Source organism: Lates calcarifer, linkage group LG20, assembly GCF_001640805.2.
Source record: "Lates calcarifer isolate ASB-BC8 linkage group LG20, TLL_Latcal_v3, whole genome shotgun sequence".
NCBI lineage: Eukaryota > Metazoa > Chordata > Actinopteri > Centropomidae > Lates > Lates calcarifer.
The window spans coordinates 13,015,083-13,032,345 of NC_066852.1; the positions used below are offsets into that span (position 1 = coordinate 13,015,083).

General features: G+C 40.0%; 1 protein-coding gene across 1 annotated transcript; it reads right to left on the reverse strand.

Moving 5' to 3' along the window:
- Nucleotides 1-1,020: 1,020 nt before the first annotated feature.
- Nucleotides 1,021-8,994, reverse strand: LOC108894043 (transmembrane protein 47). The gene is made up of 3 exons (XM_018692598.2): nucleotides 8,660-8,994; nucleotides 5,765-5,905; nucleotides 1,021-2,009 (listed from the first exon to the last, which is right to left on the reverse strand). Exons 1-3 carry the CDS (start codon nucleotides 8,874-8,876, stop codon nucleotides 1,828-1,830), a joined length of 540 nt encoding a protein of 179 aa, XP_018548114.1. The 5' UTR covers nucleotides 8,877-8,994; the 3' UTR covers nucleotides 1,021-1,827.
- Between the last annotated feature and the right edge of the window lie 8,269 nt (nucleotides 8,995-17,263).

The following is a 17,263-nucleotide window of genomic DNA, read 5'->3' on the forward strand; positions in this document are numbered from 1 at the left end:
GAGCCAAGCATAAGGTTCACATGGTACAGTATTTTGTGTCTTTTTCCCCTTGGAGCTGTTGATTGCGGTGTAAATATTGTCCACAGCTGAGGGGGTTTTCACGCTGCTGCAGCTGTGGAAATTGTTTATCCCTTTTCGAAAGATTCTTTAACCAGCTGCTGCAGTTTGAACTCTGTGGAGTTTCAAAAAAAAAAAAAAGTGTGTACACGAAGACTCAACACCAAGCTGCTCAAGTGTGGTAGCACCTTCTGTTATACACAAACACCCAGGGAAATAACATAGATATTTTTGAAAACTTTCATAAATATACCCTTAAAGGATAACTGCTGTATTATTGAACCTGTGTTTTTTGGAGCAATCTTTTGGAATCGGTGCAGTGTTGAGCAAGAACAGTATACCTGGCAACTGCAAACAATCACACGATGACATGAAGTACTTGCTCAACACTGCACCGATTCCAAAACCAATTCCCCATCAATCATTATCCCAATTTATCGATCCGCAAAATACAAGGTTAAAAAAATCTAAATTAACAGTGGCTATAATGTTTTGGTGCACAGCTGTAACGTTTAATAAACATTTGAAAATTTGAAGCCCTCAAGCACATTTATCTATTACAAGTAAATGATATCACAAGGTAGTAAAAATGTACCACCTAACCACCTAATGACATGTAATGTGTACGTCAACTCTCAGTAAAGTTTAACTGCAAGACATGTCTCGTGGTTGGCAATAAATATTTTTATGTTGCAAATTACGTTTCAACCAATGTGTCATATTTTCGCACACTAAAGAGCTGCAAGCAAGCAACCTAGTGATACCTCTTTAAACAGGCTGCTGTGGCTTCCTCTGAGGAATGTGTGCTCTGGTTAATAGAAATGGTTCTGTCCAAAAATGGGAAAGGTGGCTCTGATGCTTTCCCTCTTCTGTCAAAGGTCAGTTTGTAAACCACTTGCGTGAGGATGCCACATCACAGCACTGAGAACAACTTTTGTCAACAATAATTCACACTCCCAAAACTCCCAAAACTACAGCTGTTTATTCAGAATTTTCCTTCACGTAGAAATACTTTGTACACATTTACATTTTTCCTTCAAGACAAACTAGTGTGAGTTTCCAAACAAAACTACAAACACTCAATAACTCCAGCATACATCAAAGCTGACTAATTTACGCTTCTAATATTAGAAGGCTTCGCATTTTTAGATATGTTTCAGCTAGAACACATAGAGGGACAAGTTCAATACTTATAAAGTGGGAAATGATGCTATAAATACATTAACAACAAGCTTGTCCTCATGAAATGCTACAAAAAGAATTTTAAAAAAGGGAAGTGTGGAGATCAGTTAGTCCCTTTAAAAGTTCAGCCACTGCACAATCATGACTGTGCTGAGCATCCACTGTCCTGTTTCTCTGACAATAGAGATCCAGGTCAACATACAGTGGAAACGTCCAGCATCGGAGGCTCGTGCCTGTCCAGAAAACTCTTTGTGCTTTAGCTCTGCCGCCTCACCGCTGATACCGGCAGGGCTGAGGGACCCGCTAGCTGCATGTGGGGGGTGGATGGGAGGTGGAGGTCCTATTCAAACAGCCCTGGCCTAAATTAGCCTTTCACAACCTGTCTAAAAATAACGGAGAGCAAGACAGCGAGAGAAAGAGAGAAACGGGGTCTGTGCTCACATACGCATTGGCTGTGTGCAGAGTGAAGAAAAGTAGCACACCTCCTGTACAGGAATTTGTGTGTGTGTGTGTGTGTGTGTGTGTGTGTGTGTGTTTATGTTTATATGTTTTGTTATACATTTCCAGCAGCAGGGGGCGACGAAGGACTCAGTACATTGCATCCTCGTATATGTCCGTCCGCAGGCAGAAGAGGATCCCTCCTCCCAGCATGAAGATAGTGGCTCCCCAGCCGAGCCCGTAGCCCCAGTTGAACTCGTGATAGGTCTGAAGGACTGTTCCGTCGATGAACTTGATTGGGTAGAGGACCAGAGCACAGGCCTGCAGAACCACTAAAACCAAAAAGAGAGTCGAACATAAAATATTGTTGTTTCTTACAATTTTAAAATTAAACAGGAGGAGGTCTGCACTTTACAGTTTTCATTCTTATTGATCACACCCCTGGTTCCACCTCGGCAATTGTAAAGATGTTTTGCTTTTTCTTGTCTTACATGACAGTAAACTGAATACATTCAGGGTTTGGACTGGTGGTCGGACAAAACAAGCAGTCTAATCACCACTGATATTTTACAGACCAAACGATTAATCAACTAACAGAGAAAATGATCTGCACATTAATCAGCAAAGAAAATAATCATTAGTTGCAGCCCTACTTACTACCATCAACACACCACTACAATACTTTCAGTTCTATTTATATAACCAGTAATGCAATTACTCTTACAAACTCGTGCTACCAACACTACTCACAACACAAATGTATATTAATCATGCTTAAATACTACAACTGTAGTATCTGTAGCATTGATAATACTGAAAAAACTGTGTACAATTTTTATTACATCATCTATATGTAAATATGAAAATATAAACCTTAACTGCTTAATACTGACAGTGCATTTTATATTTTTTTATACACACACACACACACACACACACACACACATATACACATACATATATATTATACTTCTACAACTGCTGCCACCATTTTATATCACTGTTGCAAGAACCATAAGCTCCAAAACTGAAAATGCTAGTTCTACTTTGCCTAATGTTTCATCGCACCACTGTGATACCTCTGCTTTTTCTACCTCACATTGGTACTTTAATCTTTATTTGCTAAACTTTTAAAGTCCTCTTTTCTTCTTTCCACCTTCTTCATCGCTTTTGTCTGACTCTGAATGTACTCTTTTTTTTTTTTTTCAAGATTTAGAAAAAGGTCAGTCTTTATAATCTGTCCTTTGTATTTCTTCTAATTCACCTCCTTTCACACCTGAACAAGGAGAAGGCGCTTTCAGCAATCTCAAAGCAATTCGGTCCATAAAACATGCACCATTCAAGTCAAAAATGTGACACTAATGGCCTTGCTTGTGTCAAAAATGCAGATCTGACAGCTAACGCGCCGTCGTAAATGCAGAAATGTGACTGTGGCTGGTTATGAAAGAGATAAAAAGAGAGAAGGGAGGCATTTTTCAGTGTCTGTAAAGAGACCTGAGAGACACTGAAGGTAACCAGAGAGCAGTTATATAAAGTGATTATCTTCTTCAAGTTGGTGTTTCTGCTGCTTCAGATGATCTCATCAAGACAAGATTATACAGATTTGCCATGACAGGACTAACAATGAAAATTCTGAGAGGTTTTAGGAGGCTGTAGATGAAAAAAAGATGCATTTCAAAACAGGTTTATGCAATTCCAGTCTTCTCACATTGAGCCTTGCACTATTTATATTTAGTGTGACTTCTTAGTACCACACTGTTTATTTTTTGCCACACCTCAACTCATTACTCTTGATTTATGATGCTTTAAAAACAAATACTGGGTATTAAACAATCGCAAAATATATTTAGCCTTGATGCATTTCACTTGACTGTATGATAATACTTAAAATTCTATAGCAAACAGTGCTTTACCAAGATAAAGGATGTTTTAGCATGAAATGTTGTTCTATTTCTTTTCTAGTCTTACATCTCTGTAAAAAGACAAAAACACTTTTCAAGGATAACAATCTTTGTGTGACACATCTCCCTGTTGGTTTCATGTTCAGTGGAAAGTAAGGACTCTTTTGAAGTGGCCTGCCTTTTTTCCCTAACAGTAACTGACTTGAACAGCACATTTCCGCACGCAAAAGTAAAGTCTGTGCAGTTCCTTTGCTTTGTGAAATGTGGAACAATTTTCTAACACTCGTCATTATTCTTTTGACCTTGAAATCACAAAAAGAAAAATGACTTTGTTGTTTCCGTCACCATGAATCAGTTTTCCTTTAAATCACTCGGGGCTGTTAACCACCGGTGGTAAACGAGTTGGCGTACGTGCATGTGTGTCATCAAAGGCACGTTGCGGCCTACACTCCTGCAGCAGTTCCTTTTCGTGTGTGCTAGGTGACTCCTGAGGAAAAGGGACTTTGTGTGCAGCTATGGCTCCACCTTTCCTTCCTACAGGACAGAGCAGTGGGCGTGCAAAGGCGGACCGATGGCAGTCCAAGAATGTGGCCGTGTTGATGGAGCCCAGACTGAGCTCTCGCAGTCCGCTGAGGTCATATTTCTGGACAAAAAATAAATACCACGCAGCCATGGCCCTGCCAAGGGGCATTTAACAACCAGCCCTTCTGCTGCCGTTGCTCTGCTGTGGATGTATGGAGACCTTATTCTTGTGAGGCTCTTAAAGCAATTACACACAGGAAAGGATAACGCCACATTCCCATGCTTTTCAGTAAATGGCTAACAGTCAAAGACGGAGCCATTAAGTTGACTGCACACACTGGTCCTTTGTGACTGATGTTTTCAGAGACAAAACAGGACAGAAATCACTTACATTTCCCTTCCATGTCCTTCAAAGGTAGATTAAACTTTGTTCCACACAGTTTGACAACATTATAATATCATTACCTATATGGTCGTTCCACACATTCTGTTTAATCTATGAAATACACAAAATGTCTAAATACTAAATGTATATGAACTTAACAATGGGTTTTCTCACACACACACACACACACACACACACAGGCTTTGAAACAATGGACACAACAGAGGAAATCTGGTGTTGAGGAAGATATTTTAGAGAAACTGTTTGGCCTCCTGAGGAAATCTGCTTATTCACTTTCTTGCAGAGGATTTTTTGTAGATGAGAAGACTGATACCACTCTGTCTGCTTAATGTGTACGACAGAGCACAAAGACTGGGCAAACTGGGTGGGTAAAATCTGCCCATCTGCATCTCTAAAGCTCATGAATTAACATTTTACAAAACAAAAATGGATATAAGAGAAGTATTAGCCTTCTCTCGAGACCTACTAAGTGTATAGATTTTTTCAAAATGTCAAACTATTCCTTTAAATTTAGTCTTAAGGCATGATGTAAAAGTGCAGGAGGAGGAACTTTATTTGTAATACATAACAGGATGTCTGTTTTTTATATAATCTGATTTTGTTTTGGAAAACGGCACTGGGCACAAGTTAAGTAGCAGTAAGAGGTTAGTATTTCATCATTGTTGTTAAAGTAAAGTAAGCACAGGCTATGAGTCAGTTATAACGAGGCCTGTATAGTACACGGAACAATGTGTCTCGACCGCTGAACTTTTCATGTTAATTATATGTTTCATAGATAGATCCTCCCTTACCAGTGTCACAATTTGGTTTCAACTAAAGGACCTTCTCACAAAACACGTAGGAGCAGCAGTCCAATATGAGGCAGTGCTGGGTGAGGAGTCTGTGGTGGGGTTTTTTTTTTCACCCAGTGACTTCACTGTGTTGGTAAGTCTGCAAATTCTGCGGCTGCTTTTTCTTGGCGCATGAGCCGGCAGCTCCCCACACTCCACACCACAGAAAAAATGAGCTCAACCATCGACCCTCATTCTGCTGCTTCTTTTTTCTTCTACACCCTTTTATTTAATGTTCTGGAACAAAAAAACACTGTCTATATGGAAATTGTTGCGGTTGTGGTGAATGCATATGTACGGTCTTGCTCTTTCCAAATGTGTGAGAGTACAATGTGTCGGAGCGCTGGGATAAATATTCATGCAAGGTGGAAAAAGCACTGATGTTTTGAGGGAGGGAAAAGCTGATGGTAAAGAAGAAAAAGACGTACCTGCGGTGAAGAGGAACACGGCCACGGTGCGGTAGTGTCTCCTCTGCGTCCCCCGACAGAGAGAAATGAGGGCCACCAGAAAGGCCACGAGAGTTGCAATGGCGCCAGACACCAGCAGCACCAGGGTGGCAATCTGCCAGTCTGCAAGGACGGGACAAGGCATTCAGGTTAGAGTGGAGCATCCCCACTTAACAAACAAAAGGCTCGATTCACGGTGGAAGCGCTGGTGAATTGAACCGCTGTGCTGACAAACACAAAACAAGAGCTAATCCCACAGAGTGAAGTGAGTGAAGCAGAACAAACTCAGGCCTGCACGACAGACTCCGTCACAAATACATGGAACAAGACTCCTGAGTCTCAGTCGTTACAATAATTAGATTAAATATGTGAAATATACCTGAATTGTTTGTTACTACAGGTCACTAAGCATGTGTTTGTATTTCAAACTCTAGGAAATATATATTTCCCTATCTTTAACTAACAGCTGTTAATTTGTACATAAAAAATATTCCAACCAAAGCTGTATCCTTTGAAATTTCAGCATAAATTTCATACTTCATCTACAGTATGTTGGAGGCAAAATAGACCAAAAATAAATCTCCATATATTTCTAAGCTCCAGTTCAGAAGTTTTTGGTCGGGCTTATGGCTGTCGGCCTTTTCCATGTTGGTTCAGCCATGGCGGCTTTTTAACAGTACATCTATTCTATTTCTTTCAAACAAACTGCAGTTGCTCCTGCTGGAAAAGCAAAACTCATCGCTTCCAGTGCGTCAGAGTGTTCTTCCCTGGAAATACCTACACAACACTAGGTTGTTAAAACAGCACCTTCTAAAGGTTTTTTTAAACCCTTTATTCTGAAAAGCACTGATAGAGAGTCAGAAATGTATTTGGGAGAAAATGTCTAATTCTTTCCATCTCTGCCTGCACTGAGCGTTCCCTCTTTGATGTCCCACTTGTCAGTGTGACAAGAAGAAAGCCAAACCTCAAAAGACCCAATTCAAAAAGGCAATTTGCATTTGCTTGGGTGTGTCTCTCTCCTTCTCTCTCTCTCTCTCTCTCTGAGCTCCTGATTCATTTGTCTTCAGAATGGTGAAAAGCAACATTTTGACAATAACACATCTGAATTTGATTTGATTCATTGCTCAGGAAATCATTTCTTTTTTTTTTTTTTTGACATCTCTGTACCATTATGTGGTTGTGATATTTGTTTTGAAAAAACAAAAACAAAAAGTCTTCAAAGACAGAAAAAGACACTCACTCACGTCAGAAGTAAATTTTTCTATCACTCACTGAGGCTGTAAGTCATGATACTGTTTTCATCTACATGAATTTAGTCGCCTGCAGTTCATTCTGTATTGAATTAAGCCTGTCATCGTCAACCCAAAAATTATCTGAAATTTAAGAATCATGTGCATAATTAATCCACTTTGCCCTGTGGTGAACTGCACCTTTAACCCCAACACACCCCTCAACTGTTGCTCTAATGAGCTCTGCAGACACTCAAAAGCGACAAACCCGCCTCCTATTCACCCTGACACATTCCACAATATCAGAGAGCAGTCAGTCACAGCGAGCCTGGGTTCCCCTCTTTGTAGCTGTGCATGTGTGCGTCTGTGATGGCTGTAAATTTTCAGGAAAAAAAAGTCACTCACTCCTGTTAACAGCAAAAATCTTACTTTTGGCAACCAATTAGGACAAAACTACTAACTGTTCATTACATTTATATTTAATTCTACGTGGTTTTCTTTCAGCCTTCTAGTCTTTTTTGTTCATATTTGAACAGTCAGCTACTGTATGTTAAATGGAAATTAAGCTCCAGCTAAGCCAACCTACTGTACCAGCCACCAGCCAAATGTGTGGTACATTTAATGCGGATTTCCTCCCCTGGTGGAGGAAAGGAGAAGAAGGGGGTCGGGGGCGTAAACACTCCCATCATGTGGCTTCTCAGCTTGACAAAAGGCAACCTATTGGGTCCAGGCCTGGCGAGGTGGATGAAGGGGAAGATGCTGTATGTGTCTCTTTATAGCCACTCAAAGCCTTCTGGTGGTTGGAGAGTGTTAACTCTTTGTGTGCCAAAAGGATTATGTTTATCTTTCTACAGCATGTGCTCATTTTCTTGCCTGTTATTTCTTCTCCTACACCTAGAAACTGGCATTGAATTTCCCAAAAAATAATGTTGAAGTATCAGTGACACTCTAGCACTGATTCACCAGCCCTTAGCTGACTCATGTATCACTCACAGTAATAATAAAAAAAAAAAAAACTGTGACAGCTACTACTGAATCAACGCAAAGCTCATGAATCAGTCAAACCGTGCAGCCTGAGCTGAGCATCACAATGTGTTTGTCCCAGTGACACCACGTCACTGCTCTGGTATGAGCAGAGGAAATTTAACAGCAGCACAAGAAACCATGAACGCCTCAGCTGCTGGACAGAGACCACCAGGCCAACTAAAACAAACTGTGCCTGGGAGATGATGGCCAGAGCTGCCAGTCTGAGGGTTTGTACAGTTCAACAAATGTTCCTGTTTGTTTTTGTCAAACACTGGATGTGCAGCCTCTCTGTAGCCTGGAAACAAGCCACTGATAACATGCTGGTTTAAAAACCATCCCCACAACTTACAGAGTTACAAAGTCTAAATACAGTGTTGTGCAATACAACAGTTTTCCCTAAAAAAAAAAAGTGGAGTATTTTACCGCAGTAGTAGGCTACAACACTGGGATCTCAGCTTTTTTTTTACTCACGTAGCACATTTTTTTCAAAACCATCCTTCACTGTGCAACAACAGATCGAAATCTACAGCACCATAACCCCGAAAACAGAAAGTTATAAGCAAGAAAGCACTGTGAAAATAAACCCAGAAGTGCAAAAACAAACACAAGCAGTGATTACTACCAGATGTGAGGGTGGAGAAACAGCTCCACTGAGCCTCCTCCGTCGGGAGCCTTGCCTCGGACTGGGAGCAGGACTCCCACAGAGAAAGGGAGAAATGCTCCGCAGTGACCCAGGCTGGGCTCAGCAGAGCCACCACGTCCAAACACAGCGCGAGGAAGACGCACAGCAGGGCGATCAGCTTGAAGGGTCGGAACACGTACACCTCGTTCACAGACATCTTCTCATTTAAAGATACACCCGCCGCAGGTCAGTCGCTGTGAAATGAGCTCGCTGGAGGTCCGTGCGCGTCTTCTCCCACCATAGCCTTCAGTGCTTTTGAGTGTGTGTGTGTCCAGCTGGTGACATCCGGGTGGTGGATCGGATTTTCAAAATAAGTGTTCTTATGCTGGGCAAAGATGCTTTTTGTTGTTGTTGTTTTTAACATGTGGCTCCAGTCCTTCACAACATAATAAACTGCGCTGTTAAATTGCTTCCTATTATTCTTTAGTGACTATTGTGTAGTATAATGCTGAATTATTAATATTGATCACAATGTAAGTAAAATGTAAAACAAGACAGCACAGAGACAAACTGATATCAGTTTTACTGTACTACTCACTAACTATAGATTCAGTTTCCAAATATTATTAAGGATTTTGGCTGTCATGTGTTTCTACACAAATTATAAATTATAACAAAAGCAAGACCAAACAAAGAATGGATTGAAGGGATGAGCCACAGGGCACAAATCAAATCAAGATTATGTAAACAAAAAATCTCTATGGAAATAGACATCTGCAGTTAATACAACATATATAGTAGCAGTCCCATAAAGTGTCAATTTCACTGCTTTTATTTTGAAAGCCAAGTTAGGAAACCACTACTTCTTTGAAAGTACCTGCATGTTTTCAGAGGGTTAGTCAAGTCAGTTAAAAGAAAGAGTTATAAATTCATCAACGTTTTCCTCACAGGCGTATAGATTACCAACAAGGTCAGAACATTTAAATGTGGAAAGACACATTGTGCAGCACAGTATCTATATTTAAAATAAGACTTGAGCAACAACAATATTTCCAAGTCACAGTATGAATTCAAAGTAGCACAGAATATGATGTAAAGTGAACCTAAAGCGATCATAGAAGAACTTTATATGCACTTTACCCCTTATATCAGACTCAAAGTAAACTTATTGCAGATACAGACACCATGTGTTGTGTACCTTCAAAAAGGGGAAGGTGTTGTTAATAACATGTAACTGAAATATTATGTATATAACAAACTGTATAAACAGACAAAATAATGGTGCAAAGAGAAATTTCCACCGTCTCAGGTTAGAATATAATGTAGCGTGAGTGTCAGTCCAGATTATCTAACGCAAGATGACATGAATTACTCATTGATGTTGTCACTGTTAATGTGATGTATGGACGTTTCCTCAGTCTTTATAAACTCTGTGATTGGAGAGCAATTCATGCACATTGTGAACTATCCCTTTACTGTCATTGTTTAAAAACAGGTTTGGAGTTGATGTTGTAATGTAGTACTGATCCAGCAGATGGCAGGCATGCAACATCTTGATTACTAATGTCCACACAACAACAACAACAACAACAACAACAACACTGTGTCTGCTGTTACTTATTAAGACAATTATGACATCATTTGTGTATTTGCAGTAGATATGAACAGTGGTGGGATCAGTAGCAGCATTTATATGGACATATTGACTACAAAAGACATGGAAATCCAGCGCTTGCTGGAAATTGTTGTGACACTGTAACACAGTGGAACTGTCTATTAGCTTGTTGGTCCTCTCTGTTAATCCTGTTCTGGCTTCATCACACAGCCGGTGTGTAGGCCGAGCTCACTGATATTTTTACCTCCTTTGGGAAATAACCCTTTGATCCATGCTCAAACATATGTTGGGTTTAATATCTCCTATGAACAGCTACAGATTTTAAAAAACCTAATAAATCCCCTGAATGAAATGACAAGTATAAAATCAGAGTAGATTTGACTACAGTGTGGTCTAATGTTCTTGAGGGTTTTTATTCACTCCACATGTCTTGTGAAATATTTCCATCTTCTGGTGAACCAAATAACTGCAGAACTTCATAGATGGATCCTCTGATTTTCCATTTCATTGGAGGAATTCCTCACTCTACTGTTTCTTGGAAAAAAATTGTACAGTTCTTTCAGATGCCGTTATAAAAACTAATGTGACATATATAAACTCCTGACAGGCCACTATGATTGGCTTTGATTACTGATCTATTAATAACACGAGCAAATATAGATAATCACATGGATGTGGGACAATGCATACCCCCCTCCTGAGCCACTTATGTTCAGTCTCCATGTGTTTGATTATCGTAGAAGGTGGCTTCATTCACACATTATCACTCTCGTAGCACCAGAGGAATGGTCATTCATGCTACACCTTCAACCATTTGCCACAGCAACAAGAGAAAAACAGGAGAGGCTATACCCACAATATCTTTAGCGTCAAGATGGCTGCCTAACAGGTGTGTTTATCTGCTGTTTTGACCTGGATGCAGTCAAAGTTACTAATTCACCCCTTGAATCCATGAAAAAATGGCATGTTTCTTGGGCACTAAACAAACTTTCTTCAGTGTGTAGAGATGAGTTCTAACACAGCAAAACCAGAAACATTTGTTAAGATTAAAGGAGAAGCAAAGACAAAACATCACTTCCTCTAAGACATATCTGTCAGACCTTCTTCTTCACACATTTTTGGTTGAATGATTTATTGACCAACTGTCATGCATCTGCCTCACAGTCATGATGACAACCTGTGACTGTGATCTTATTTGTTAGGATATCTGTCTCTGAAAATATTGTATGTATATAATGTAATGTAATGTAAAGGGATTACCCGCAAGATCCAAGTTTCTTTAATTTTGGTGGCATATTTGAGTTTTACTTATGAGTTTCTTTGCTCATCTGTTATGATCATTACATGTCCTGTCAGATTTGTGAATCAATTTTATTTTTATGAAGTTATGCTGATGTTGATATTGATGGTGGAAAAACCCTCAATGTTTGGGCATGAGAGGATTTTTCCCTCCTGACAGACACTGAGTGTCACTGTGTGTTCTGTTATAGCAACGAGAAGAGAAGGTGGGAACATGGAAACTGATTTAAATGAAAACATAATGGGATGTTGCTTTAAGCAGTTCAGTACAAGTAAATATTCTGAGCACTGCATTTGGTCTCTAAATAAAGTTGCCCAGCGTAAAGAACAAACAAAACTGATTTGAGTACTTTGAATTACACCTCTGCTGCTTTCTCGCCCAGTTTGGTTTAATTCTACCCCTATCATTTGGTGCCTAGATTAGAGGTTTTCAGTGTCTCTGACATAATGAGAGTTTCAGACTAATGCCACCCTTCTCAGTCTTAATGGTACTACCAAGCTGCCAGCAGGGTATCTGAGTAGGGGGGATCCAGTATTAGGCGTATCCATGGACAGAGCATTGCTCATTTCCTTTAAATGCCCCTCCTCCCCGACAGAGCAGGCAGAGCGCTCTGTCATCCTCCTCCAAAAGCCCCTCATTAGAAAATCTGCCGAGCAGACAAAGCTACTTGAGATGGCACAATGGTGACTCCCCACATGGTGATTTGAAAGAGCATAAAGGAAACCAGGTCATGTTTTGCTTTTTTGGATCCTCTCTCCGTAATTCTAACTTATCCACTGAGCTGCCCACCTACACACCCGTTTTATTTCATCCATCATGTTTTAAATATCCAGGCGATATTATTCAGACTCCCGCATGCCAACACAGGCACTAACACACTGACTTTTTCTTAATGATAAAGATAACAAAGCAAATAGATGAAAGGGCAACAAGATGATAGAGAAATGAGAAAGGGGTAGAGCATATTTTTAAAAAAAGTAAACACACATGATAATGACACATCTGTGATTCAGCAGACGTTTTACTGGTGAATGATGAAGGTTATAAAGTTTCTCCGAGGATGAACAAGCTTCTTCACGAACTACACATCACATGACATCACCCTCTATTGCTCATGTTGGTCTTCCTGGAGAGACTGCAGCTGATTAGGCTCAGAGTAAGCCTCTCAAGGTTCTTCCGGCTATGAATAAGCTTCCATGGTAACTGATGAGACCTTGTTGTTTAATGATGCTGCCTACTACAGAGGCCTGCCCTGCTCATCTCTCTCTTTACTGTAACACCACTGTTGCACCATCATGAGTCATGCTGTGGTCAGACTGCGTGTAGACAGTTGATTTAAGCAGTTTTACGTGTGAAAGCCCTCGTGGATCAGGAATATGAATCCAGATATAATTCATTCATTAATATGTTTTTTGATAGTGTTGTGGAATGTCACAAAATAATTAACATTATTATATACCTTTTATTTCTTTATTGTTCTTACTTATTACTTTATAAATCTTTATTATATACAGGTACATTTTACTTAAAGTAACCAATTAAAATGAAACAAAAAGGAAAAAATATCAGCTCATATAGAAATCTAGCTGAACTTTTTTGGAATTCACCCACTATGTGTTTCTTCTTTCTTTTCTAAGTTAAACAGGACTAAAATGTACACTTATTTACACTGTTCACCATCTGAGTTTAGCATCTTTGCATGCTAACATTTGCTAATTACCACTAAACACAAAGTACAACTGAGGCTGCTGGGAATAACAATTTTGACCTAGTTGTGTTGCTATACAGTCAGTGGTGGAAAGTAACTAAGTACGTCACTCAAATAATGTACTTAAGCACAATTTTTATGTACTTGTACCTCAGTATTTAGTTACATTGTAGATTCAGCTTCAGCTCACAAAAAAATCATAAAATTATGGCAGTGTCTGTACACAATTTAGCCATGCTAGCGGCATGGCTCGTGATAACCCTAGACCTCTATAAATTGATATTATAAAATTATTGTGTGAAAGCACTTTTATTGTGATCTGAATACCTAGACACACTACAGACATGTTACCCACATGTTAACCTGTCCATCTATAAATGACTGAACTAATCCATTCATTCATTGACTTACTCACTCTACTCCTTAGTGGCCCATTAAGAGACACGCCAGTAACATATTACTAATGGTGTGTGGCATCACAGTGCTGCTGCTGTCTCTGGAACCTCACAGCCATCAGAGCGCACAGGGTTTGCTCAAAGTCACCTTGAATGCTCAACCTGTTCAAAAGTTGTCATGACGGTTTCATTTTTTTCCCTTCAGTGAGTATTTCGTTGTGTCTTCCGAGACAGTTAAAGCTTACAAGTGCATCAGAGCAGCTGGGTTTGAAGTGCCTTGCTCAAGGTCATGTTGACAGTTAGCGTTGAGGGAGGCGACAGCATGTCTCCTTCACTTCCTGCAATCAGATTTAGCAGCTTGCCAGGGGATTTAAACTGATGGCTTTCCAGTTTCAAGTCTATCCCCGAGACTACTGCTACTGCAGTGACTCTGCAAAATTCTGAAGTGGGTTATAAGAACAACAGTGATGGATTAATTTCGACTGCTGTGATGAAGGCTTTCTCACTGCATCATTGTCACTGTCTCACCATTTCATGATTCCAACTAACAACAAATTGGAAGAGACAGAAATTAGGGTCATGGAGACGATTAGGATGCTGCGTTTGGCCTCTTATGTTTTGGGAGTCATTACTGGTTGACTGAAAAATTTTACATAGGACTGTCTCAGTAGTTACTTTGATGTAGTGGACAACACCAGATGGAGTCAGATTCACATTTCTTTTTATGGGCCTGATTAATGTGTCAGTGTGACAATGAACAAAAACCTCTAATTTGGTGCCACAGTGATTACCACAATTCCACTAATTGAGGGATACACATCCAAAAGATGTCAAATATGAACTTCATTTATGTCAAGTTCACCATATTATACAGTGACAGATTTATTTATGAGTGACTCCAGCGTTTGCGTTCTACATACAAAGCCCTGCTTGGCTTCACAGTCACCCTGCAGTCCCACTGTGTTCCTGGATGTCCACCTGTCTCTCAGCGGCCTGAGCACTCTGGGCCCTGCCTGCCAGCTTGTGGACATCTGTTTACTTCCTCCTCTACCAGTCGTCATGGCTGCAAACCCCCCCTACACCACCACCACCAACCCACCGCCGCCACCAGACCCTTCCCCTCCCCTTGCTGGCCAGCCTTCTCCACCCCTCTCTCGTGTTTCCCCCCAGACACCAGCTGTGAACCACTTATGCTTATCCTGCAGTCCACCTCGCCTTGTCATGTCGACAGCCAGCACAGCACTCTTTCTGAAACTGTCACTGTACTTTTATGCATGTGTACTGGTTTGTTGATCCACAGACATCTTATTTAAATATGCACACTGAAACTGGGTATATGACAATTTCGATTCATAAAAAACAAATTAGATGATGGAAAATATACATATGGTCAATGGCAGAGAGATAGGAGAGAGATAGGCAAATGCAGTTTTGAATACATCCATGCGATCTGTTTACTCCCCTGCGTCATTGTACGATGGTCATTCTAGGCCAACTAGAACAACCATGATATGGTGACACAGCAAAAAAAAAAAAAAAAAGTTATCCTACCCTCTTAGAATATTGAAGATCTGCAATATTTAGTTCACATTCTGGGTCGATTTTATATGTGTTTAAAGTCAAACTGATATCAGTATAGGAAGATACTGAAATGGTACATTATTTATCACGTGCCTGTTGCCTTGGAAATCCTGACTGACCTGACTTGTAGTTTTGCATAAGCTGCAGGCTATGCAGCACACTTGAGTTTTAAATTCAGTACATTCAATCTAAAATGTATAACAGGGAGGACAATTGTGACTAAGCTGCTCCACCTAATGTCCTAACATTTGCAAGAGGCAGAATTTAAATAATTTCAAATTGTCTGCTATTATGGAGCTTTTTATTTGGCAGTAATGATGCGTGAAAGCATGTTGAGGTCATGTCAATTTGCTCATCTTGAATAATGACAGCACTTTGGAACTTTTATTCCCTGGTATAATTATTCAAAGTGCCAGAAGTAATGTTTTACTCTTTTTATATTATACCTCATTAAAAGATGTACAAAAAGTTTCAAAGACAAAAAAACAGGTGTATATGTTGATCACACATCTGACAACTTTACACTGATAAATGGTGATGTTAAATTGTCAGGGCCGGATTGGTTCTACTAGTGTATTTATGTTACATTTTGTACACGGATGTCTCCATTTCTGTTATTTTGGTAAGCAAAACATTGTTGAAACATGAGTAGGGAACAAGGCAGGTGATATCAAATGTATTCAGGGTGAAACATTTCCTCCTAAAACCACATGTTAACTGCTGGTTGGTAAGAGACATTTTGTGGCCGAATAATATATTATAGGATATTAAGAGGCCCTCTCTCTTTAAATCATATCCAAGTCAGACAGCAAGAAAAATGCGTCGATTTCTAACAAAGGATTTTAGTGATGATTTCATAGCTTAACAAGTAATTACGTGACCAGATTTGGAGAGTCGCTGAGTGCATGTTCACTTTTGGCACGAGGGGCAATGTGACACAGTACCCAACTGAGAGCCAAGTATCCAAATCTGCTCCTCTTCCCATAAGCCCCCACCCAAATAAACTACCTCCTGCACTGACACTTTCTTCCCCTCTCCCCCTCTGTCAGACTGTGGGCAGCGGGCAGCAGCTCTTGAGGGAAGGAGCTCGCTGAGGGAGGTGTGGAGCAGCCAGTGATCAGAGTGAATTAGAGTTATGCTTGACATGCAAAGGAGAGGCTCCAGAATGTGACAACAGCTGAGTTTTAAAGTGAAGCTTTTCTGCCTGAGGGGAGAGGAATAGACGACAAAGAGAGCGCAGCCTGCTGTGAAAAGAGTCAACTCCTTTTGTTGGCTTTTTAAAAACAGAAACCTGTTATCTATTGGCTTTCTCTTAAAAAGCAGTGGGGCTATTAAGTGATGTATTCAGTGTCAACGTAGAACAATTAACTAATGAACATATTTGCCACAGTATAATTTTTTGGTGACTTTTATATCTTTGTTTTGTTATATATTATGTGACCAATCCATCAAGTCAGATCCCATACATTAACTTGCCTTAAAAGCATGGTTTTAAATCTAGCAGGGAATCTGCAAGATCTGATTTCACTTGTGTAAAACAGATTCTGACACTGATCCACTGAGCGTTAGGAATGCTTGGGATGTTTGGTTACAATTATGAATCCAAGATGTAATGGGGGTTTATGAAGAAAATAACCCAAAATTTGAGAGCCAATATCAGCTGAAGAGGATATAAAGAATGCAACTTTGGGGGAATGAAATTCTGTGTCCTCTGAAACTACCATCACATATGTCAAAAACCATTACTGTTCACTGAGGTAATACATATCAGCATCACAAAGTGTGTGGAAAAATACACTGTCATCCTGTATTTGCCTTGAGGTCAGTCCTGTTTGAGCATCATGCCAAAGATGAACTTCACACAACCTTATATGTTTATTCTATGGCCCAGTTTTGAGGCCCAGAGGTCATTACTGTTCGAGGAGTTTCACAACAGTGGAGTTCATTAGTTTATTGATGTTTGACCTGATGTTTCATTTGTGTTTTCCTTGGCACATTGTAGCCT

Excerpts from the sequence above, each read along its gene's own strand:
- LOC108894043 (XM_018692598.2), bottom strand. The coding sequence starts at position 8,876 with ATGTCTGTGAACGAGGTGTACGTGTTCCGACCCTTCAAGCTGATCGCC. Across the intron at positions 5,906-8,659 it reads TTTCTCCACCCTCACATCTG|ACTGGCAGATTGCCACCCTG; the intron begins GTAGTAATCACT and ends CCGTCCTTGCAG. Across the intron at positions 2,010-5,764 it reads CGTGTTCCTCTTCACCGCAG|TGGTTCTGCAGGCCTGTGCT; the intron begins GTACGTCTTTTT and ends TTTTGGTTTTAG.